The sequence below is a fragment of the Bos indicus x Bos taurus genome, chromosome 7 (assembly GCF_003369695.1).
Source record: "Bos indicus x Bos taurus breed Angus x Brahman F1 hybrid chromosome 7, Bos_hybrid_MaternalHap_v2.0, whole genome shotgun sequence".
Taxonomy (NCBI): domain Eukaryota; kingdom Metazoa; phylum Chordata; class Mammalia; order Artiodactyla; family Bovidae; genus Bos; species Bos indicus x Bos taurus.
The window spans coordinates 1060253-1085107 of NC_040082.1; the positions used below are offsets into that span (position 1 = coordinate 1060253).

A 24855-nucleotide genomic window follows, 5' to 3' on the forward strand; every position below is an offset into this window, starting at 1 on the left:
AGTTCAGTTCAGTCATCCAGTTGTGTCCGACTCTCCATGACCCCATGAACCACAGCATGCCAGGCCTCTCTGTCCATCACTAACTCCCAGACTCCACCCAAACCCATGTCCATCAAGTCGGTGATGCCATCCAACCATCTCATCCTCCTTCATCCCCTTCTCCTCCCACCTTCAGTCTTTCCCAGCATCAGGGTCTTTTCAAATGAGTCAGCTCTTTGCATCAGGTAGCCAAAGTATTGGAGTTTCAGCTTCAATATCAGTCCTTCCAATGAATATTCAGGACTGATCTCCTTTAGGATGGACTAGTTGGATCTCCTTGACTCTCAAGTCTTCTCCAACACCACAGTTCAAAAGCATCAATTCTTCTGTGCTCAGCTTTCTTTATACTCCAATGCTCAAATCCATACATGACTACTGGAAAAATTGGAATTCACTAATATGTAATTTGTTGCCTTTCTCTTGCTGCTTTTAATATTTTTTCTTTGTCTTTAAATTTTTATCAGTTTGATTACTGAGTCTTGGTATGTTCCTCCTTTAGATTTATCCTGCCTGGGACTCTCTGTGTTTCCTGGAGTTTGGACACCATTTCCTTTCCGACTGGTATCTCTTAAAATGTTTGCTCAGGTCATTTTTCTCTCTATTCTCTTTCTGGGACCAGTTCAGTTCACTTCAGTTCAGTCACTCAGTCGTGTCCAACTCTTTGCAACCCCATGAATCACAGCACGCCAGGCCTCCCTGTCCATCACCAACTCCTGGAGTTCACTCAGACTCACGTCCATCGAGTCAGTGATGCCATCCAGCCATCTCATCCTCTTTTGTCCCCTTCTGCTCCTGCCCCCAATCCCTCCCAGCATCAGAGTCTTTTCCAATGAGTCAACGCTTCGCATGAGGTGGCCAAAGTACTGGAGTTTCAGCTTTAGCATCATTCCTTCCAAAGAAATCCCAGGGCTGATCTCCTTCAGAATGCACTGGTTGGATCTCCTTGCAGTCCAAGGGACTCTCAAGAGTCTTCTCCAACACCACAGTTCAAAAGCATCAATTCTTCGGTGCTCAGCCTTCTTCACAGTCCAACTCTCACATCCATACATGACCACAGGAAAAACCATAGCCTTGACTAGACGAACCTTTGTTGGCAAAGTAATGTCTCTGCTTTTGAATATGCTATCTAGGTTGGTCATAACTTTCCTTCCAAGGAGTAAGTGTCTTTTAATTTCATGGCTGCAGTCACCATCTGCAGTGATTTTGGAGCCACCAAAAATAAAGTCTGACACTGTTTCCTCTGTTTCCCCATCTATTTCCCATGAAGTGATGGGACCAGATGCCATGATCTTCGTTTTCTGAATGTTGAGCTTTAAGCCAACTTTTTCACTCTCCTCTTTCACTTTCATCAAGAGACTTAATAGTTCCTCTTCACTTTCTGCCATAAGGGTGGTGTCATCTGCGTATCTGAGGTTATTGATATTTCTCCAAGCAATCTTGATTCCAGCTTGTGTTTCTTCCAGCCCAGCGTTTCTCATGATGTACTCTGCATATAAGCTAAACAAGCAGGATGACAATATACAGCCTTAACATACTCCTTTTCCTATTTTGAACCAGTCTGTTGTTCCATGTCCGGTTCTAGCTGTGGCTTCCTGACCTGCATACAGGTTTCTCAAGAGGCAGGTCAGGTGGTCTGGTATTCCCATCTCTTGAAGAATTCTCCACAGTTTATTGTGATCCATATAGTCAAAGGCTTTGGCATAGTCAATAAAGCAGAAATAGATGTTTTTCTGGAACTCTCTTGCTTTTTCCACGATCCAGTGGATGTTGGCAATTTGATCTCTGGTTCCTCTGCCTTTTCTAAAACCAGCTTGAACATCAGGAAGTTCACGGTTCACATATTGCTGAAGCCTGGTTTGGAGAATTTTGAGCATTACTTTACTAGCATTTGAGATGAGTGCAATTGTGAGGTAGTTTGAGCATTCTTTGGCATTGCCTTTCTTTGGGACTGGAATGAAAACTGACCTTTTCCAGTCCTGTGGCCACTGCTGAGTTTTCCAAATTTGCTGGCATATTGAGTGCAGCACTTTCACAGCATCATCTTTCAGGATTTGGAATAGCTCAATTGGAATTCCATCACCTCCACTAGCTTTGTTCATAGTGATGCTTTCTAAGGCCCACTTGACTTCACATTCCAGGATGTCTGGCTCTAGGTCAGTGATCACACCATCGTGATTACCTGGGTCGTGAAAATCTTTTTTGTACAGTTCTTCTGTGTATTCTTGCCATCTCTTCTTAATATCTTCTGCTTCTGTTAGATCCATACCATTTCTGTCCTTTATCGAGCCCATCATTGTATGAAATGTTCCCTTGGTATCTCTAATTTTCTTGAAGAGATCTCTAGTCTTTCCCATTCTGTTGTTTTCCTCTATTTCTTTGCATTGATTGCTGAGGAAGGCTTTCTTATGTCTCCTTGCTATTCTTTGGAACTCTGCATTCAGATGGTTATATCTTTCCTTTTCTCCTTTGCTTTTCTCTTCTCTTCTTTTCACAGCTATTTGTAAGGCCTCCCCAGACAGCCATTTTGCTTTTTTGCATTTCTTTTCCATGGGGATGGTCTTGATCCCTGTCTCCTGTACAGTGTCATGAACCTCAGTCCACAGTTCATCAGGAACTCTATCTATTAGATCTAGGACCTTAAATCTATTTCTCACTTCCACTGTATAATCATAAGGGATTTGATTTAGGTCATACCTGAATGGTCTAGTGGTTTTCCCTACTTTCTTCAATTTAAGTCTGAATTTGGTAATAAGGAGTTCATGATCTGGCCACAGTCAGCTCCTGGTCTTGTTTTTGTTGACTGTATAGAGCTTCTCTATCTTTGGCTGCAAAGAATATAATCAGTCTGATTTCGGTGTTGACCATCTGGTGATGTCCATGTGTAGAGTCTTCTCTTGTGTTGTTGGAAGAGGGTGTTTGCTGTGACCAGTGCATTTTCTTTGCAAAACTCTATTAGTCTTTGCCCTGCTTCATTCCGTATTCCAAGGCCAAATTTGCCTGTTAGTCCAGGTGTTTCTTGACTTCCTACTTTTGCATTCCAGTCCCCTATAATAAAAATGACATCTTTTTTATGTTAATTGTAAAAGGTCTTGTAGATCTTCATAGAACCAGTCAACTTCAGCTTCTTCAGCAGTACTTGTTGGAGCATAGACTTGGATTACTGTGATATCGAATGGTTTGCCTTGGAAACGAACAGAGATCATTCTGTCGTTTTTGAGATTGCATCCAAGCACTGCATTTCTGACTCCATGATGGCTAGTCCATTTCTTCTGAGGGATTCCTGCCCGCAGTAGTAGATATAATGGTCATCTGAGTTAAATTCACCCATTCCAGTCCATTTTAGTTCACTGATTCCTAGAATGTCGACATTCACTCTTGCCATCTCCTGTTTGACCACTTCCAATTTGCCTGGATTCATGGACCTGACATTCCAGGTTCCTATGCAATATTGCTCTTTACAACATCGGACCTTGCTTCTATCACCAGTCACATCCACAGCTGGGTATTGTTTTTGCTTTGGCTCCATCTCTTCATTCTTTCTGGAGTTATTTCTCTACTGATCTCCAGTAGCATATTGGGCACCTACTGACCTGGGGAGTTTCTCTTTCAGTATCCTATCATTTTGCCTTTTCATACTGTTCATGGGGTTCTTAAGGCAAGAATACTGAAGTGGTTTGCCATTCCCTTCTCCAGTGGACCACATTCTGTCAGATCTCTCCACCATGACCCACCCGTCTTGGATTGCCCCATGGGCATGGCTTAGTTTCATTGTTAGACAAGGCTGTGGTCCTAGTGTGATTAGATGGACTAGTTTTCTGTGAGTATGGTTTCAGTGTGTCTGCCCTCTGATGCCTTCTTGCAACAGCTACCGTCTTATTTGGGTTTCTCTTACCTTGGGCATGGGGTTTCTTTTTACGGCTGCTCCAGCAAAGCACAGCCGCTGCTCCTTACCTTGGACGAGGGGTATCTCCTCACCACCGCCCTTCCTGACCTTCAACGTGGGATAGCTCCTCTAGGCCTTCCTGCGCCCATGCAGCCATTGCTCCCTGGATGGGGGGTAGCTCCTCCCAGCCGCCGCCCCTGGTCTCGGGCGTGGGGGCATGGGGTAGCTCCTCCCGGCCGCCGCCCCTGGTCTCGGGCGTGGGGGCATGGGGTAGCTCCTCCTGGCCGCCGCCCCTGATCTCAGACTTGGGTAGCTCCTCTTGGCCATTTCTGCGCCATCGCAGCCTGGCACTCTCAGCCGCTGCCCCTGACCTCGGACATGGGGTAACTCCTCTTGGCCACCGCCCTTCGGGCATGGGGTCCTCCCGGCTTCTGCCCCTGACCTCGGACGTGGGGTAGCTCCTCTTGGCCACGCTTAGTGTGCGGGTCACAGCCGCCCATGCTTAGTGGGCCTTCTGGGACCCTTATTATGCAAATGTTGGTTCATTTAATGTCCCAGTGGTCTCTTAGGCTATCCTCATATCTTTGACTTTTTTTCCTTCTGTTCTGCAACAGTGGTTTCCACCATTCTGTCTTCAGCTCACATATCCACTTTTCTGTCTCAATTATTCTGCTATTGATTCCTTCTAGTGTATTTTTCATTTCAGTTATTGTATTGTTCGTCTCTGTTTGTTTGCTCTTTAGCTCCTCTAGATCTTTATTATACATTTCTTGCATGTTTTTGATCCTTGCCACTGTTTTTTTCCCCAAGATCCTGGATCATCTTCACTATCACTACTCTGAATTCTTTTTCAGGTAGATTGTGTACCTCACTTAGTTGTTCTACTGGCATTACTCGTTCCTTCATCTGGGACATATTTTTTGCTGTCTCTTTTTGTCTGATTTTCTTTGGTTGTGATTTCCATTCTGCAGACTGTAGGATTGTGGTTTTTCTTGCTTTTGCTGTCTACTCCCTGGTGGATGAAGCTGTCTGAGAGGCTTGTGCCCACTAAGAGGGACTGGTTCCTGCCCGCTGGTGAGTGGAGTTGGTCCTTGTCCCTCTGATGGGCAGGCCCATGTCAAACGTTGTGTTTACTGGGCAGCTGTGTGCTTGGGAAGACTTTGCCCAGCCTATCTGCTGATGAGTAGGGCTGTGCTCCTGTCCTGTCAGCTGTTTGGCTGGAGGTATCCCAGCACTGGAGCCTACAGCTATTGGGTGGGGCCAGGTCTTGATGAGACAATGTGGCCTCTAGGAGGACTGAGTACCGTGTGTGCTCCCCAGGACTACTGCTACCAGTGTCCTTGTCCTCACAGTGAGCCACAGATGCCCCCTGCCGCCTCAGGAAACCCTCCATTGTTAGCTGCTAGGTCTATCCCAGACTATTAGGAGGTCACTGCTTTTTTCCCTGCATCTAGATGCTTATGAGACCTTTGTGTGCCCTCCAAGTGTGGAGTTTCTGTTTCCTCCAATCCTGTGGAATTCCTGTGGTTAAACCCTGCTGGCCTTCAAAGCCAGATTTTCTAGAAGCTCCTTCTCCTCCCATGCCAGATCCCCAGGGGCTCAGAACTTTAACTTCTGTGGGAGAACTTTTCTGGTATAAATATTTTCCAGTTTGTGGGTTGTCCACCTGGTATGTATGGGATTTGGTTTTATTGCAGTTGTTCAATGAAACCATCTCATGGTTTCTTTGTCTTTGGATATAGGATATCTCTTTTGGTAGGTTCCAGCTATTCCAGCTTTTGTTGTTGCTGTTGATGGATGCTCAGCATTTAGTTGTCATTCTGGTGTTTTAGTAAGAAGAGACGAGTTCACGTCCTTCTGCTCCAGCATCTCGTCTCTGTCATCACTTATGATCACACACAGAAGCATATTTAATGTGTGTGTGTGTGTGTTTAAAGTGATAAACACATCATTATCATTACAGTGTAGCACCCTGAAAAGAAAGAGTTAGCTTAGAATTTTATTTATTCTACCACACGTCCAAAATATATCTCAAATTTTCTCCTCATCTCTATCTCTATTTTTAACTCCTTTGAAGTATAGGAGTTGCCAAGACTACCCTCACTTCTGAAACTACCTGCGAGTTTGGAGGTCCCCAAGACAACCCTCAGGTTTCAAGATTTGTGGAAGAACTCACAGAACTCAGCACATCCATTTTACTCATGTTATGGTTTAAAATAGTGAAAGGGTTAAAATCAGCTAGGGAAGTGATGCACAGGGCAGAGCTCAGGAGAGTTCCAGGCGCAGAGCTGGCCATGGCCCTTTCCCAGGGGAGCTGTATGGATGGCATTTCCTCCTCCTAGAAACGTGTATGGCAATTCGCACAGAGTATTGTCACGCGTGGAAGGTCACCAAGCTTTGGTATCCACAGTTTTTATTGAAATTTAGTTACATACATGTGGCCATCCCCAGGCTCTGGCCCTTCCAAAGGCCAAGTTGAAACATTCTTATCTGACAGGACATTCCAAGGTATCAGAGGTGGCCTCTCAGAAGCCACGGGGAGAGGTCACTGAGCACTTTACGAAGCCCAAGTCTGCGGACTTGTCACTTCGCTCATAGGCTAGCTGTGTGGTTAGTCTCTGAGTCATGTCCGACCCCCTTGTGACCCCATGGACTATAGCGTGCCAGGCTCGTCTCTCCATGGGGTTTGCCAGGCAATAATACCGGAGTGGGTTGCTATTTCCTTCTCCAGAGGATCATCCCTACCCAGGGACTGAAACCTGGTCTCTTGCATTGCAGGCAGATTCTTTACTACTGAGCCATGAGGGAAGCCCATAGATTAACTGCAAAAAGGTAAAAATCTTCCTGCCTTCCTTACATTCCTTCTTTTCACCAAGAAGCCAAAAAGATTTTTTAAAACATAAAGTGGGTCAGTTCCCTTTTTGCCCTTAAATTCTTTATTAGCTTTTTTTAATACTAAGAATTAAATGCAAGCTCCTTTCTGTGGCTTTCAAATTGTCCATGATCATTGAGAGTGTGCCTCTGCTAAGGGTGTGCCTCCCCGACCTGTCTTGTCTGATGGAACCTCTGGTATCTCGTCCTCCTCCATTCTGGCCTTTCTTCTGTTTCTCTAAACTTTCAAGCTACTCCAGGTCTGTAGCTTTTGCACTTTCCATCTCTTCTGCTGGGAACACTTTCTGCCAGCTGCTTGGATGGATAGCTCTTCTTTCTTTATTCCATCACATTTTAGCTTGAATATTGTGTCCTCATGGAGGTCTTTCTCTCCCTCTGACAGCAGTAGTTCTCTTTTCCTAGTCATTGTTGGTCTCATTAGCATCTATTATTTTTACAATAATATTGTTCTGTTTATTTTCTTAGTATCTGTCTTTCTCCACTAGAATTAAGTGTCCCTAGAGCAGTAGCGCTGTCTTTATCTTTGGTACAGAGAGCAGTGTTAACACATAGCACTGACTCAGTAAATACATATTAAACAAGTGGCTGGCTTACTCACTGGTTCTTCCATTGTTTCTTGGCATTGATCTAGTTCCTTCCATGCTACATGGAATTTTATAAAGATAATGTTTTAAACTAGATCTTGCATTCCATTTACCCTACAGTGATACATTTGATTCTGTGATGCCAAGTTATATTTGTCAAAATTTCAAAGGCTGTATTCTTTTATAATCATTCATATGAGTAGAAATATTCATATTTCACATTCACTGAATATGTGACATATAAATACCTAGACTGCAGTTAAAGGCTTCCAAAGAGTCCAAACACTGAAATAAAGCATTGCTAAAAAGAAAGGTTCATAAAATATTGGTTTTCAAATGGTATAATCTCTCAATTTTTCAAGGTTTGTTAAGAATTTTGTTTTGCTTCAGTTTGATTTCCTAGCACACTGTCTGCTTAGCTGCAGACAGAGACGCACTTTCTCTCAGTGCGTTTATGGCAGCATCTTTGACAGCTGCCACAGGCCACTCAAAGCAGAACAGAAAAATGCCCTGTGTTGCGGTCTTGTTCTTGGATGAGAAGTTTCAGAGCAGGCATGCTTCTCAGCCAGTGTCTGAACGTCCATGTGAGAGTGCATTTTGTTTTTCAAAACAGTTGTAGCACATCCTATCTGTCTTGATAAGAACTTTCTTCTTCATTAACTGTCAGTCAGTTGGATGTCACAGATTCTCCCTACAAATATCTATAAGCAACACTTCACTGTTGCTTAAATCAACAGGTGAACAGCTTACTTTTAAAGTCATCATTGGCATTTGAAAACTGAGTTTTGAGAACAGTTATCAGAATGTATTTTATGGTTTGTCACTGTGGAGACATATCATATTCAGTTCAGAGATTTTAAGGTTCTAAAACATTGTTTCTCAAAAAACAATAATTTAAAGTGTGTGAAGGAAGGTAATCTGCATATGTTTCTGTTGATCACGGTACTTAATGTAAAGAATCTAGGAGTTTAGAAATAAATTTATAAATGGGTTAAAATCTACAGCATACTTTATCATCTTGCTAAAAAACTGCTTTTTTTATTTCTGAGGTTTACACTTCCAGAATTATTCATTAAAAGCTCATAATTGTTTCTCTACTTATATTGAGTTCAGGCCTTATTTTTATGCTAATGACTCACAAATCCATAATTTCAATTCTGTTCTTTTACTTGAATTATAGCTCTGTTTTTGCACAAAGCTACAGAACCCTGAATATCGGATTCCCCTCACCCATCATCATGCCACATTAATTTATCTCCTTTCTCTCCAAACTGGCTTTTCTTTATAATCTAATTTCTGCAACCGGTTTCGTTGTCGTTTGTTTCCTGAGTCTGAACATGTACATGTCCTTCTCCTCCATAGCATAGAAGTCTAATGAGACCTATTCCACGATGTCTTAGCTTTGCCCTTTACTCTGCAGTCTCCTACTGCTCATGACAGCAAAGCCCTAGATGACCTCATTAAACTCCCATATTGGTTTCCCAGTTTATTGCTTGAATAGACATAACATTTCTTAACAGTGTGAGAATTTCTTTGGTATAATAAATAAAGGACAGAAGCAGAAGATATTGAGAAGAAGTGGCAAGAATACACAGAAGAACTATACAAAAAAGATCTTCATGACCCAGATAATCACGATGGTGTTGAAAGGTTGTTGTTGAATCACGCGAAGACACCAGGATTCTTGGCCCCCGGAGAAGAATTCAATCTGGGGCCAGAGACGAGGCTTGATCGCTCAGAGCTTTTGTGTAATAAAGTTTTATTAAAGTGTAAAGGAGATAGAGAAAGCTTCTGACATAGGCATCAGAAGGGGGCAGGAAGAGTACCCGCTTGCTAGTGTTAACAATGAAGTTATATAATCCAAAGAATATCTGGAGGTTGTAAAGACCTCATCAGACCTACTCCCATAATTTACATTTTAAGATAACACTGTCCTCAGGCAAGATACATCCTTGTAAAGACCAGGTCTACTCCCATAATTAACATTTTAAGATAACAGAAGGTTGAATCCAAAGACTGTCCTTAGGCAGGATACATTATTGTTATATAATCCTAAGGAATGTGGAGAAAGAAAAAAAGTTTGTCCTTTCTTCCTCCTTGAGAATTCCAGACCCCTATCTCCTTGGGGACCCCTAGACTCCCTATCAACCTGCCTAGGAAATGACTCTCTCAGTGTGATCACTGACCTAGAGCCAGACATCCTGGAATGTGAAGTCAAGTGGGCCTTAGGAAGCATCACTATGAATAAAGCTAGTGGAGGTGATGGAATCCAGCTGAGCTATTTCAAATCCTAAAAGATGATGCTGTGAAAGTGCTGCACTCAATATGCCAGAAAACTTGGAAAACTTAGCAGTGGCCACAGAATTGGAAAAGGTCAGTTTTCATTCCAGTCCCAAAGAAAGGCAACATTAAAGAATGTTCAAACTACCACACATTTATACCCATCTCACACGCTAACAAAGTAATGCTCAAGATTCACCATGCTAGGCTTCAACAGTATGTGAACCATGAACTTCCAGATGTTTAAGCTGGATTTAGAAAAGGCAGAGGAGCCAGAGAGCAAATTGCCAACATCCATCAAAAGAGCAAGAGAGTTCCAGAAAAACACCTACTTCTGCTTTATTGACTACACCAAACCATTTGACTGTGTGGATCACAACAAACTGTGGAAAATTCTTCAAGAGATGGGAATATATATTCCCATCTGAGAAAACTATATGCAGGTCAGGAAGCAACAGTTAGAACTGGACTTGGAACAACAGACTGTTTCCAACTTGGGAAAGGAGTACATCACTGCTGAATATTTTCACCCTGCTCATTTAACTTATATGCAGAGTATAGCATGCGAAATGCTGGGCTGGAGGAAGCACAAGCTGGAGTCAAGATTGCCAGGAGAAATATCAATAACCTCAGATGTACTGATGACACCGCCCTTATGATAGAAAGTGAAGAGGAACTAAGGAGCCTCCTGATGAAAGTGAAAGTGGAGAGTGAAAAATATTGGATGGTTGGATGGCACCATCAACTCACTGGACATGAGTTTGCACACACGGGGAGACAGTGAAGGACAGGGAAGCCTGGGCATGCTGCAGTCCATGGGGTTGCAAAGAGTCAGAAATGACTTAATGACTGGAGAACAACAGCTTCACACTGCTGATGAGAGCTGATGAGAGAGGTGAAGACTGGAATAATCTTACTCCATGAAGCGTGGCCTCTTCAATTCAGAAAAGTCCTTTTCTTTACAATCTCACCTTCTATTCCATTCACAGGAAAGGAAGGTGCTGTAGAAGGTAAGAGAACACAGAAAAGAAATGAGTTTAGAAATGAGAGGAGGAAGGCTTCTATCTAAAATTGATATTTGAGAAGAGAAAGTGTAAGTTGCAATCAAGAGGCTAAGTTAAGCAGCAGATTCTTCTGAAAATACAGTTTTCCCCTCATAAGAATTTTGCCAATTAAAATCAGTATACTGCAATAGTTGAAATTATATATGGGAAGTCATGTCTGTAAGATGGTGGAACAGGAGTTCCTTGGCCTTCATCCTCTCACGGAAAAAAATAACTTGGCAAACAGCCGTAAACAAAAGCACCTTTGGGAGGACCTGGGGACCCAAGTAATAGGTGGTAAAACACAAATGCAACCCAAGACTCGGGAGAGCCTCTTCAAGAAGGCGGGCTGGACTTCGGTGGCCAGCCTGTCAAGTGGTCTAACTGTGGACCTAGAAGCTCCACCGTCTTCCTGTGAACTCAGCTCCTCCCCTGCTTGTCTGCAGTCTCGCCACTAGCCCCACCCACCAGAGGACTTGAGAGGACCCATGCTTGCTGTGCCCTGAGTCCTGGGCCCACTGCCTGAGGCCTGACGGTGAATCCTGAAGCATCTCTGAGACCTGGTTCTAGCCTCATTCTTCCAGAAGCAGTTCTGTGCACCCAGGAACCCACCCAGGGACCTCGCAGGAGCACACACACAGACATAGAGGAGCTCAATCCATTCGTACTCGATAACAGGCCTGAGACCTGTGGACCCAGCCATGGTCCCATGACCAGCTCCAGCCCATTCCACACGATCCTGGAGATGCTCCCACCCGTTCAGGGACCCACAGGAACCAGGCCCAGTTAGGTCCCCTAGTAACAGGTCAACTGACCCCAAGTGGAGAGGGAGCTGTGAGAAGAGAGGAGGATAGAGAGGATCTTAAATGGAGCTACCATACAGAGTTCATCTGAGAAATGGGTAGGGTAAAATAACAAAAGATAAATGAGGTCAGAGTAAATGGTAGACATTTGAGCAAAAGACTAATGCTGTATCTGTTCAATGAGATGTTGTGTTTCAGTTCAGTCACTCAGTCGTGTTCGACTCTTTGTGACCCCATGAATTGCAGCATGCCAGGCCTTCCTGTCTATCACCAACCCCCAGAGCTTGCTAAAACTCATGTCCATCAAGTATATGATGCCATCCAGCCATCTCATCCTCTGTCGTTCCCTTCTCCTCCTGCTCCCAATCCCTCCCAGGATCAGAGTCTTTTCCAATGAGTCAACTCTTTGCATGAGGTGGCCAAAGTATTGGAGTTTCAGCTTCAGCATCAGTCCTCCCAAAGAACACCAAGGACTGATCTCCTTCAGAATGGACTGGTTGGATCTCCTTGCAGTCCAAGGGACTCTCAAGAGTCTTCTCCAACACCACAGTTCAAAAGCATCAATTCTTCGGCACTCAGCTTTCTTTATAGTCCAACTCTCACATCCATACATGACCACTGGAAAAACCATAGCCTTGACTAGACGGACTTTTCCAGGCAAAGTAATGTCTCTGCTTTTTAATATTCTATCTAGGTTTGCCATAATTTTTCTTCCAAAGAGCAAGCATCTTTTAATTTCATGGCTACAGTCACCATCTGCAGTGATTTTGGAGCCCCCCAAAATAAAGTCTCTCACTGTTTCCATTGTTTCCCTACCTGTTTGCAATGAGGTGATGGGACCAGATGCCATGATCTTAGTTTTCTGAATGCTGAGCTTTAAGCCAACTTTTTCACTCTCCTCTTTCACTTTCATCAAGAGGCTCCTTAGTTACCTTTCACTTTCTGCCATTAGTGTGGTGTCATCTACATATCTGAGGTTATTGATATTTCTCCCATCAGTCTTGATTCCAGCTTGTGATTCATCCAGGCCAGTATTTCGTATGATGTACTCTGCATATAAGTTAAGTCACCACGGTGACAATATACACCCTGTGTGTGATGCTACAGGGATTTTTATCCAAGTTGAGGCTCATATGTTACGTTCCCTTCTATTATTCTAAGTATGATATAATCTTCATAGCAGGATTGTAATGAGTAACTAGAATATGGATACTTACTCCCAGGCTTTCTATTTATCATAACAGTAATAGTTTTTATTAACCTGGTTATGAAATCCAGATTGAATTAGGAAAAGTTGAAGATTATGACTTTTCAGTGTGTTTATCTCTTTAGATTGATGATTTCAGAGTCAGATTAGCTCTCACCAGAATACCTTCCATCTCTCTCTCTGAACCTTTTCTTCCTCCTACTCCTCTTTCTTGCTTCACGTATAGTCAATACCCTCATGGTGCTCTTTGGCTAACTTAAGCTCATATACCATTTGAGACATGCAGTATTCTCTAAATTTATTTATCCCATCACTATCTAAATTAGGTTCTCTTTTCTTGAGTAGTATTTCATAGCAATATATCATCTAGGTAAGATATAATTAAGATAAAGAGAAACTTCGTCCTCTTTTCTGTAAGAGAAATGCATATTTTAAAAGTAGAACTTGGTAACTTATTTAAATTGCTAATTGGTATATAATTTTTAGAAGGAGAAGTGTATTAGACTTTTAAAAAACCTCTTCTGAATTAATTACTCCCTTCCCCTATTTCATTTGATTTATGTATCTATTACTTAGAAAAATCTCCAGCTTATAATTACATCAGTAGTTTTTGTGTGCTTTTCACATTACTTTTAAAGCTTTTTTCTTGATTCAGATGCCATATTTCAAGGAGTTTGATCATTTTTATAACAGGCAGGATTTTTCTCCTATTTCACTGATTTATTAAAAAATTCACCATGGTGGTCTGTGTTTATATTGCCTTAAACTAATTCCTCTTTATTTGAATTCCAAAAGTGTGTTTACAGTACATAGTTAAGAGTTTATCTTTTAACTTTTTAATTTATGAGGTATAATATTAGTTAGGTGTAAGTAACTTTTCATATGGTTAGAAGTTTTTAAATCATCTGTGAGATGTTTTAAAATTAAAGGAGTAAAAAAAAATAAAAAAAATTAAAGGAGTAAAAGTAATCATGGGTAAAAAAAAAATTCCAAAGCTCAGAATTTAAAACTTTAAAATATTAATAAAGTTAAGTGTCTTCTTTTTTCACAATAACATGCATTAGTAAGATGAATAAAATATCTTCCTCCCAAAATGTTTCTTTTTAAACAGGTGACCAAGTGAAATGGGCTGGACGCTATAGCCTACTGTACAACCTGGTGAAAATGTCATGGGAACTTCGGGGAGATAAAGAGCAGGATGGACTTAGGAACAAAATATGGCAAATGTTACAGAAAACAAAGGATCGTGAGAAAGATGGGCGAATCTGTAATGCAGTAAATATTGCTCAAGTAAGATAATACGCTGGGTAATCAATAGGAAATTTTATCACCAGGAAGCATTTGTCCTTTATCTCTGAATATCCATAATCAGTGTGTATCAGTGATTCACAATTGAGAACACAATTTACAAAATTTAATACTGACCTAATTTTAGTTAAAGAAGAGAGTTGGCAGTCTTCTGATTAAGCAGCTTCAAGAAAGGAGTTAATTTTGGGAAAGAGTAATTGTTCTGCTTTGGGCTTGTGACTTCAAGACACAACTCTAACTAGGCTGCCTGTACATTCTAATTTGTCGAGGTTAGCCTGGGTCTATGCCTAATTTTCCAGCTTTCTTATTAGTAGTGGATTAATTCATTCTTAAAAGTGTCTCAATTTGGATAATAAATTATTTAGTTATCTTAATTTATAAGTTTACCTTTCCAGCATCAGACAATATAAGTCACAAATTTGGACTCACTACATCTAATGTCTTTTTCTTTAAAGTTAAAAATATGTTTTACAAATTCTTGGTTTTTCCATTCTGTTTGAATATATATGTAAAATCATTTTAAAACTAGCTATCCATTCTTCATAAAATACGAATATGATTTTCCAGTGATTTTTTTAATGCATGTGATACCTATGATATTTCAAAACTCCATCAAATTCCACCCCCCCCCTTCATGTCTTATTTTGAAACAGGTTAATTTGTTATCCTAAAGTATACTGTTTTTCTGTCCCTGAAAGTTCTGGTTCTTTCTAGCTTTCACAGATATGATTATTCCTAACACTGTTCATATCCTGTTTTCTAATAATTAAGGGTGTGTTGATGTTAACAAGAAGACCAAATAATTATTCACTCTGCTTAATTGATTGTCCAAGTGTATGAGTAGGCCATTATCGCAATACAGAATATCTACACTTCAGATCCTTGCTGCTGCTGCTAAGTCGCTTCAGTCATGTCTGACTCTGTGCGACCCCATAGATGGCAGCCTGCCAGGCTCCCCTGTCCCTGGGATTCTCCAGGCAAGAACACTGGAGTGGGTTGCCATTTCCCTCTCCAACGCATGAAAGTGAAAAGTGAAAGTGAAGTTGCTCAGTCGTGTACGACTCTTCGCAACCCCATGGACTACAGCCTACCAGGCTCCTCAGTCCATGGGATTTTCCAGGCAAGAGTACTGGAGTGGGGTGCCAGATCCTTAGTGGAAAACAAAACCTTAAACTCTTTGTTTTTGAATTATACATCTGATTTGGAGTAATGATCTTTATGGAGGACAATATGAAAACATGTAGTCCATTCTTTTCTCTGGATTTCTAATATTCTTTTTTTTTTTCCGAGGAAAAAGCCAATCAAATTGCTGCCCTTTTAAGCTACATTGTTTTGGATTTCATGGACTTGCTTTTATGCAGGTTGCTTTAGCTTTTCCTTGGTTTTGGAGTGAGGAACACAGGAAAAAGAGAAACAGAGAAGATCATCGTGCCTATGACAGTGATGACCACTGTTCACCCAGTGTTCTCTTTACTGGGTTATAGGAAATAAATCCTCCACGTGCTTTCTGAACCTTATTATTGATTTTATTTTGTATAAGATACTTACTGAAGCTTAAAAAAATAGTCAAATTTTTAGCCATTTTCTAAGAGAAATAGAGGATGATCAATGCATCTTATTCGGTCTTATTATTTTCTTTTTTTCCTGCTTCCATGATTCTTTCAATTACTTATGTTCTTATCTGGTTTTGTACCTATTTTCATATGCCATTTCATATCTCAAGTGGATTATATTGTAACTACATGAATGAGCTAACTCAAATTTGTCATTTCTAGAATTAGAATTCTATTTATAAGCCTGTTTTCAAGGCCAATCACTTGGTGTAAGATAGCTTCTTTCTTCAAAATTTTACTAAATTTCTATGGATAATTACATTTGAAATTCGTAAGTCACTTAATCAGACATGGCAAATATTTTTTAGATGCTAGATCCAAGTGAAGACCTTATTACTCAAGCAGTCAGTTCTGAGAATAAAGGAATAAACAAAAGCTTAACCGCTAGATGTGCTAATTAGTTTTCGGTGCTTCGTGAGACTTCCAAGGGATGCTTTCATTCATTTTAAATAGTCAGTATGTGAGGAAGGCACGCTTTCCCTACAGAAAAATCTAAATTAAAGATTTGTAAAAGCAGTTATATCAATTTATGTGTAATACATATTTAATATAAAAGAAGCTTAATTTGTATTAGGTAGTCTAACAAAAGGAATAATTTACTATAGACCTGTTTCATATATAGGTTAACTAGAGACAGCTAGACAGATTTGAATTATTAAACAATATAAGTAATGATATAAATGATAAATTAGAAAATATCTAGTTGGTTAAATATCACTTAATTTAGTTTGATTCTCTTATTTAATATTGAGATATATGAGTATGTAAAGTGAGAAATTATATAAAAGTTCTCACTAAGAACAGTAAAAAATATGAAGCAAATATGAGTACTTACTAAATTAACTTTATCATACTAAATTCTATGGAAGAAGCAAGGATGTCCAATAAATAACCTTTACACAGTAAATTTTATGTTTCATCCAGAATACCTATTCTTTAGAAGATAAGGAGTAGTACAAAAGGACTATTCTATGCGTGACTGGCTCCGTAAAAGTTCATGGCATAAACGGAAGCTCACATAGATGTTTGGTCTCTTTTTTCGTGTATTAATGAGGAACACATTATTGTTTAAGTAGTATATGAGCTGGAAACGTAAATGATGAGTTACATGAAATGATCGAAAGGGGAAGGGTCAAAGGACATCTTTAAGATAAGGAAATGGTATGAGCCAAAAATAAATTAGGACCTTTTAAGAGAAGGTCATTGGCTTACTTTCTCTAGTTGAGGAAGAAAGTTTGGACTGGGCAATATTAGGCATTAAATTTGAAAGGCATGTGTGGGTTACCAAGGTAAGGTCTTAGGGACTAAAGGGTGATTTTATGAAACTGGAGATCTTAAGAAACCGTTTGAGGAGGACTAGGCTGTCCTCACTGGGCTTCAACGGTTGGTCACTTGCTTTGGAACTTGCGGAGCACTGTTAGAGTGATTGTCCCCAGTTTATTCAAGGGTCGCTACATCATATCCTTCTTTCCACACTCAAATTCTTGGCTTGACCAGGTGACCTAATTTAAACAAGACTCATTGGAAAAGACTCTGATGCTGGGAGGGACTGGGGGCAGGAGGAGAAGGGGACGACAGAGGATGAGATGGCTGGATGGCATCACCGACTCCATGGACGTGAGTCTGAGTGAACTCCGGGAGTTGGTGATGGACAGGGAGGCCTGGTGTGCTGCGATTCATGGGGTCGCAAAGAGTCGGACACGACTGAGCGACTGAACTGAACTGAACTGAATGTTACATAAGTAGAGATTTGAAAAATGCTTATATATTGGTGCTTGCCCTTTCTTGTTTTCTGGGACCCTGTAACTGATATGTAAATAAGTCAGAGTTAACCAGGTAGATGTGAGACAACATGGCAGAGAGACAAGCCATCCTAGTTTTTCAATGTCCCCATCTCAAAACTAGCTGGTCCCTGGCCAGCTGACTTTTCCAGTAGTCATGTATGGATGTGAGAGTTGGGCCATAAAGAAGAGTGAGCACCAAGGTATTGATGCTTTCAAACTATGGTGTTGGAGAAGATTCTTGAGAGTCCCTTGGACTGCAAGGAGATCAAACAACTGAATCCTAAAGGAAATCAGTCCTGAATATTCATTGGAAGGACCGATGCTGAAGCTGAAGCTCCAATCCTTTGGGCCACCTGATGTGAACAGCCAACTCACTGGAAAAGACCCTGATGCTGGGAAAGATTGAAGGCAGACAGAAAAGGGGACGACAAGGACGAGATGGTTGAATGGCGTCACTGACTCCATAGACATGAATTTGAGCAAACTCCGGAGACAGCAAACGAGAGGAAACCTGACGTGCTGCCATCCATGGGGTTGCAAAGAGTCCGACGCGACTGAGCGACTGAACAACAACCTGACCTAACAACGGATCACAGACACACATGAGAGCAGAAGACACATTCTGCCATGCCCAGCTCTACTTGTTGGCCTTGGCACCGGGGAACTAAGCAAACGTTTGTGTTAAGCCTTTAAGTTTTGGAGTGTTTTTTTTTTTTTCCTAATGTAGTAGGAGTTTTCTAATTGAGCACTAAATAAATGAGATTTGAGTCTTCTACAATGTTCAGTGAAAATGTGATTTCTTTCATACTTATTTTGTAGTATTTAATTATTTTGTTTGGCTGCACTGGGTCTTAGCTGTGGCGTGTGGGATCTAATTGCGTTAAGTGGCTGTTTCATTGCAGCACACGGACTCTCTGGTTGCGGCACGCAGGTTCAGCTGTTGCAGCATACAGACTCTCTAGTTGTTTTGCATGGGCTCCAGAACTTGTGGGCTCAGAACATGGAGGCTTGGTTGTTCCACAGTGTGGGGAATCTTAGTTCCCTGACCAGAGATGGAACCTGCTTCCCCTGCATTGCAAGACAGATTCTTGATCATTGGACCCCCAGGGAAGTCTCCTTTCATAATTATTTCTTAAAAGGCACTAGTAGTAATAACTAAGATTTGTTGGGCATTTCCTGTGTACCATGTGCTAAACACTTTACATGCATTCATTATTTAATCCTCAAAAAAGCCTCATATGATGTATAAATTGTTATAGTATTGCTTTTCTTGGGGATGGTTTTGATAGGCACCTGTAGTACAAAGTTATGAACCTCTGTCCATAGTTCATCAGACACTCTGTCTATCAGATCTAATCACTTGAATATACTTGTCACTTCCACTGTATATCAAAAGGGATTTGATTTAGGTCATACCTGAGAGGTCTAGTGGTTTTCTGTACTTTCTTCAATTTAAGTCTGAATTTGGCACTAAGGAGTTCATGATCTGAGCCACAGTCGGCTCCCAGTCTTGATTTGCTGACTGTATAGAGCTTTTCCATCTTCAGCTGAAAAGAATATAATCAGTCTGATTTTGCTGTTGACCATTTGGGGATGTCCATGTTTAGAGTCTTCTCTTGTGTTGTTGGAAGAGGGTGTTTGCTATGACCAGTGTGTTCTCTTGGCAAGACTTTACTAGCCTTTGCCCTGCTTAATTCTGTACTCCAAGGCTAAACTTGCCTGTTACTCTAGGTATCTCTTGATTTCCTACTTTTGCATTCCAGTCACCTATAATGAAAAGGACATCTTTTTTGGTGTTAATTCTAGAAGATCTTGTAGGTCATCATAAAACTGTTTAACTTCAGCTTCTTCAGCGTTACTGTTTGGGGCAAAGACTTGGATTACTGTGATATTGAATGGCTTGCCTTGCAAACAAACAGAGATCCTTCTGTCATTTTTGAGATTGCATCCAAGTACTGCATTTCAGACTCTTGTTGACTAAGATGGCTATCTATTTCTTCTAAGGGATTCTTACCCGCAGTAGTAGATACAGTGATCATCTGAGTTAAAGTCACCCTTTCTAGTCCATTTTAGTTCACTGGTTGCTAAAATGTCGATGTTCACTCTTGCCATTGAAAGGTTGTTGCTGAATGAAAAGACACTGGGATTCTTGGCCTCCAGAGGAGAAGAATTCAATCCAGGGCCAGAGACAAGGCTTGATCACTCAGAGCTTTTGTGTAATAAAGTTTTATTAAAGTATAAAGGAGATACAGAAAGCTTCTGACATGGGCATCAGAAGGGGGCAGAAAGAGTATCCCCCTGCTAGTCTTCAGCTGGATGTTATATAACTCACTATGCTATGCTATGCTAAGTCACTTCAGTCCTGTCCGACTCTGTGCGACCCTAAAGATGGCAGCCCACCAGGCTCCCCCGTCCCTGGGATTCTCCAGGCAAGAACACTGGAGTGGGTTGCCATTTCCTTCTCCAAAGTATGTAAGTGAAAAGGGAAAGTGAAGTCGCTCAGTCGTGTCTGACTCCTAGCGACCCCATGGACTGCAGCCTACCAGCCTCCTCCATCCATGGGATTTTCCAGGCAAGAGTACTGGAGTGGGGTGCCATTGCCTTCTCCAATATAACTCACTAGCAGTCTGTTAATGAAAGAAAGGAATGCCTTAAAACTCAGAATGGCACCAGGCCCCTCACCCATAAGATGCATTTTGGGATAATCTTGGCACCAAAAGGTTCATCCCAGGCCATAAAATGATTAACTTGAATCTTGCAGAAGGACAGACTACTATACAGTTTCATTTACATAGATTAAGGAAACAATATCTGAGTATAACATACTGGTTTGTCAAGTAGGTTCTGAGCCATTAGGCGGAACCGACTTGAGGACAGAGTTTGGGGTAAATGCATAGCACATGAGCATAGCTTAAGGCAAACATTTCCATAAGAAAAATGCATTAGTTATTTTTAGGTTTGAGAATAGTTAACTTCAGGTGAAAACAGGTGTTATTATGGCAACACAGTATTTTAAGAGAAACCTCCTTTTATTTTTTTTTAAATTTTATTTTATTTTTAAACTTTACATAATTGTATTAGTTTTGCCAAATATCAAAATGAATCCATCACAGGTATACATGTGCTCCCCATCCTGAACCCTCCTCCCTCCTCCCTCCCCATACCATCCCTCTGAAACCTCCTTTTAAATTTGTATAGAGAAGAAAAAAATATCATTAGTTTGTTTCCTTCTGCCACTTAAGAGAGATAAAAATGTCTGACACTTGCAGGCTATTTCCTCCATTTGGAGACCCCTGGCCTTCCTGCCTGTTACCCTCTCACCATCTCCTGTTTGACCACTTCCAATTTACCTTGATTCATGGATGTAACATTCCAGGTTCCTATGCAATATTGTTCCCTTTACAGCATCAGACTTTACTTCCATCACCAGTCACATCTACAACTGGATGTTGTTTTCATTTTGACTCAGCCTCTTCATTCTTTCTGGAGCTATTTCTCCACTCTTCTCTGGAAGCATATTGAGTACCTACCAACCTGGGGAATTCATGAGAAAAGAACTTCATGAGAAAAGAGGAAATTCAAAAAGAATGAGAAAAGAAGAGAAGTGGGGGAAAAAAGAGTTTATGAGAAAAAAAAAAAGAGAGAACTGAGGGGTTTATTAGAAAAAAAGAGAAATGAAAGGCAAAGGACAAAAGGAAAGATATAGCCATCTGAATGCAGAGTTCTGAAGAATAGAAAGGAGAGATAAGAAAGCCTTCCTCAGTGATTAATGCAAAGAAATAGAGGAAAACAGCAGAATAGAAAAGACTAGAGATCTCTTCAAGAAAACTAGAGATACCAAAGGAACATTTCATGCAAAGATGGCACAATAAAGGACAGAAATGGTATGGACCTAACAGAAGCAGAAGATATTCAGAAGAGGTGTCAAGAATACACAGAAGAACTGTACAAAAAAGATCTTCATGACCCAGATAATCACAATGGTGTGATCACTGACCTAGAGCCAGACATCCTGGAATGTGAAGTCAAGTGGGCTTTAGGAACCATCACTACGAACAAAGCTAGTGGAGGTGACGGAATTCCAGTTTAGCTATTCCAAATCCTGAAAGATGATGCTGTGAAACTGCTGTACTCAATATGCCAGCAAATTTGGAAAACTCAGCAGTGGCCACAGGACTGGAAAAGGTCAGTTTTCATTCCAATCCCAAAGAAAGGCAACACCAAAGATTGTTCAAAGTACTGCACAATTGCACTCATCTCACACACTACCAAAGTAATGCTCAAAGTTCTCCAAGCCAGGCTTCAACAGTACATGAAATGACAACTTCCAGATGTTCAAGCTGGATTTAGAAAAGGCAGAGGAACCAGAAAGCAAATTGCCAACATCTGTTCGATCATCAAAAAAGTGAGAGAGTTCCAGAAAAACATCTACTTCTGCTTTATTGACAATACCAAAGCCTTTGACTGTGTGGATCACAGTAAACTGTGGAAAATTCTTCAAGAGATGGGGGTACCAGACCACCTGACCTGCCTCTTGAGAAATCTGTATGCAGGTGAAGAAGCAACAGTTAGAACTGGACATGGAACAACAGACTGTTTCCAAACTGGGAAAGGAGTACGTCAAGGCTGTTCAGTTCAGTCGCTCAGTTGTGTCCGACTTTTTGCGACCCCATGAATCACAGCACGCCAGGCCTCCCTGTCCATCACCAACTCCTGGAGTTCACCCAGACTCACGTCCATCGAGTCAGTGATGCCATCCATCCATCTCATCCTCTGTCGTCCCCTTCTCCTCCTGCCCCCAATCCCTCCAAGCATCAGAGTCTTTTCCAATGAGTCAACTCTTCACATGAGGTGGCCAAAGTACTGGAGTTTCAGGGATGTACCTGCTTATTTAACTTAGATGCAGAGTACATCAAGGGAAATGCTGGGTTGGATGAGGCACAAGCTGGAATCAAGATTGCTGGGAGAAGTATCAATAACCTCAGATATGCAGATGATACCACACTTATGGTAGAAAGTGAAGAAGAACTAAACAGCCTCCTGATGAAAGTGAAAGAGGAGAGTGAAAAAGTTGGCTTAAAACTCAACATTCAAAAAATAAACATCATGGCATTTGGTCCCATCATTTCATGGCAGAGATGGGGAAACAGTGGAAACAGTGGCTGACTTTTTTTTTCTTGGGCTCCAAAATCACTACAGATGGTGACTGCAGCCATGAAATTAAAAGATGCTTGCTCCTTGGAAGAAAAACTATGATGAACCTAGACAGTATATTAAAAAGCAGACACATTACTTTGGCAGCAAAGGTCCATCTAGTCAAGGCTATGGTTTTTCCAGTAGTCATGTATGGATGTGAGAGTTAGACCATAAAGAAAGCTGAGCACTGAAGAGTTGATGCTTTTGAACAGTGGTGTTGGAGAAACTCTTTGGAGTCCCTTGGACTGCAAGGAGATCCAACCAGTCCATCCTAAAGGAAATCAGTCCTGAATATTCATTGGAATTACTGATGCTGATGTTGAAGCTCCAATATTAGGCCACCTGATGCGAAGAACTGACTCTGAAAAATACCCTGATGCTGGGAAAGACTGAAGGTGGGAGGAGAAGGGGATGACAGAGGATGAGATGGCTGGGTGGCATCATTGACTCAATGGACATGAGTTTGAGCAAACTCCGGGAGACAGTGAAGGACAGGAAGCCTGGCGTGCTGCAGTCCATGAGGTTGCAAAGAATTGGACACATCTAAGCAACTGAACTGAGCTGAATCTTGATTTTACTGATGAAGAAAGTATTATATTAAATAAGGACATTTAAGCTTCCCAAAAGGTAAAGTAACTTGACTGTGGATAGTGGTGCAGATTATATTGTTTGATTTTCTTATGTTGAATAGTCACTGCATTCCTGTAAGAAAAACACTTGTTGATGCTGTAGTAATGTTTTTAATATGGCTGTATTTGTTTTGATATTATTTTGCTTAATATATTGCACCCATAATGTTTCTCTTATAATGTTTTCTTATAAGTAAAGTTATGCTGAACTAATACAATGTATTTGGAATTTGTTATCCTTTTTTTTTCCTTTCTATTCTTTGGAAGAATTTTGTCTTATTGTCATGATTTATTCCTTAGTAATTTTGTAGAATTTCCAAGTGAGGACATTTGATCATGGATACTTATAGAAAAGGTTTTAATTTGTAGAATAAATTTTCAGGTGTATGTCTTCCTAGACTTTATTTTTCTTTGCTTCAGTTTTGGTTGGTTTTTTCCTTCCTAAGAATTTATCTATGCCGTCTCCATTTTAAAGATACTTTATAATATTGTTCACGATATCCTTCTGTGATATTTAACATATTTAGAACCTGTCATGATGATGTCTCTTTTGTTCTCTTTTTAGTCTATCGTGCCAAGAGTTTATGAAAAACAAGTTTTGATTCTTTTGATACTGATACTTATTACTTCTATTTTGAACCATTGATTATTGAAGATTTTTTAATGGCTACTTTCGCAGAGATTTGTTGTTATATTTATGATTTTTGATTTCTAGTTTAATTATGTACTCAGGGACAATAGTCTCATCATGATGAAATGGTCTTCTTTATAAAAACTGTATCTTTTCTATTATGAATATACCTTTCTTTTATTAGGGTCCTTTTGGCTAGTATTTGCATGGAGTATCTGTTTCCTTTTTTAAATTTCAAGCTCTCTGAATCTTATATGTATGTATCTTTAGAGAAGCAGTATTTTTTTTTAACCTGAAAATTATTGACCTTGCATTTGAATCCTTATTCTATTTGCACTTAATGCCATTAGAATGTAGTTGTGTTTATTGCTACATCTTATTATTTACTATTCTATTTTTACTTCCTCTTCCTGGCTCTCCTTTCCACCCCCCTTTTCAATTCCATTCTTTTTTATTGAAGTTGATTTGATTTATGGTGCTATATTAACTTCAGGTATGAAGCACAGTGATCGATATTTTTATAAATTATATCCCATTAAAGTTACTTTGAAATACTGGTCGTATTCTTCGTGCTGTGAAGGTTTTCCTTGTATCTTATTTCATACCTGGTAGTTTGTGCCTCTTATTCGGCTTCCCTCTCTTGCCCCTGCCCCACTCTCCTGCCGACTAGTAGTCACTCGTTTATTCTCTATAGGTCCGTTTGTTTTCTTATATGCTTATTTGTTTCTTATATTTCTTATAAGGATGAATTTCTTATATTTATTTGTTTTAATTTTTAGATTTCATATGCAAGTGAAAATATACAGTATTCGTTTTTCTCTGACTTACTTCACTAAGCATAATACCCTTCACGTCCATCTATGTTGTAGCAAATGACAAAATTTCATTCTTTTCTATAACTAATACATATATGTATGTATTACATATAATATATATATTTATTTTTAAATTGAGTTGTTTTCT

General features: G+C 40.5%; 1 protein-coding gene across 8 annotated transcripts in view; it reads left to right on the forward strand.

Moving 5' to 3' along the window:
- Window positions 1–24855, forward strand: part of TMEM232 (transmembrane protein 232) — a 263318-nt gene that overhangs the window by 110806 nt on the left and 127657 nt on the right. For all 8 annotated transcript variants that reach the window (XM_027545464.1, XM_027545462.1, XM_027545463.1 and 5 more), the window contains one exon: window positions 13843–14021. In XM_027545464.1, coding sequence (XP_027401265.1) covers window positions 13843–14021 — 179 coding nt within the window. The remainder of the gene's footprint in view (window positions 1–13842; window positions 14022–24855) is intronic.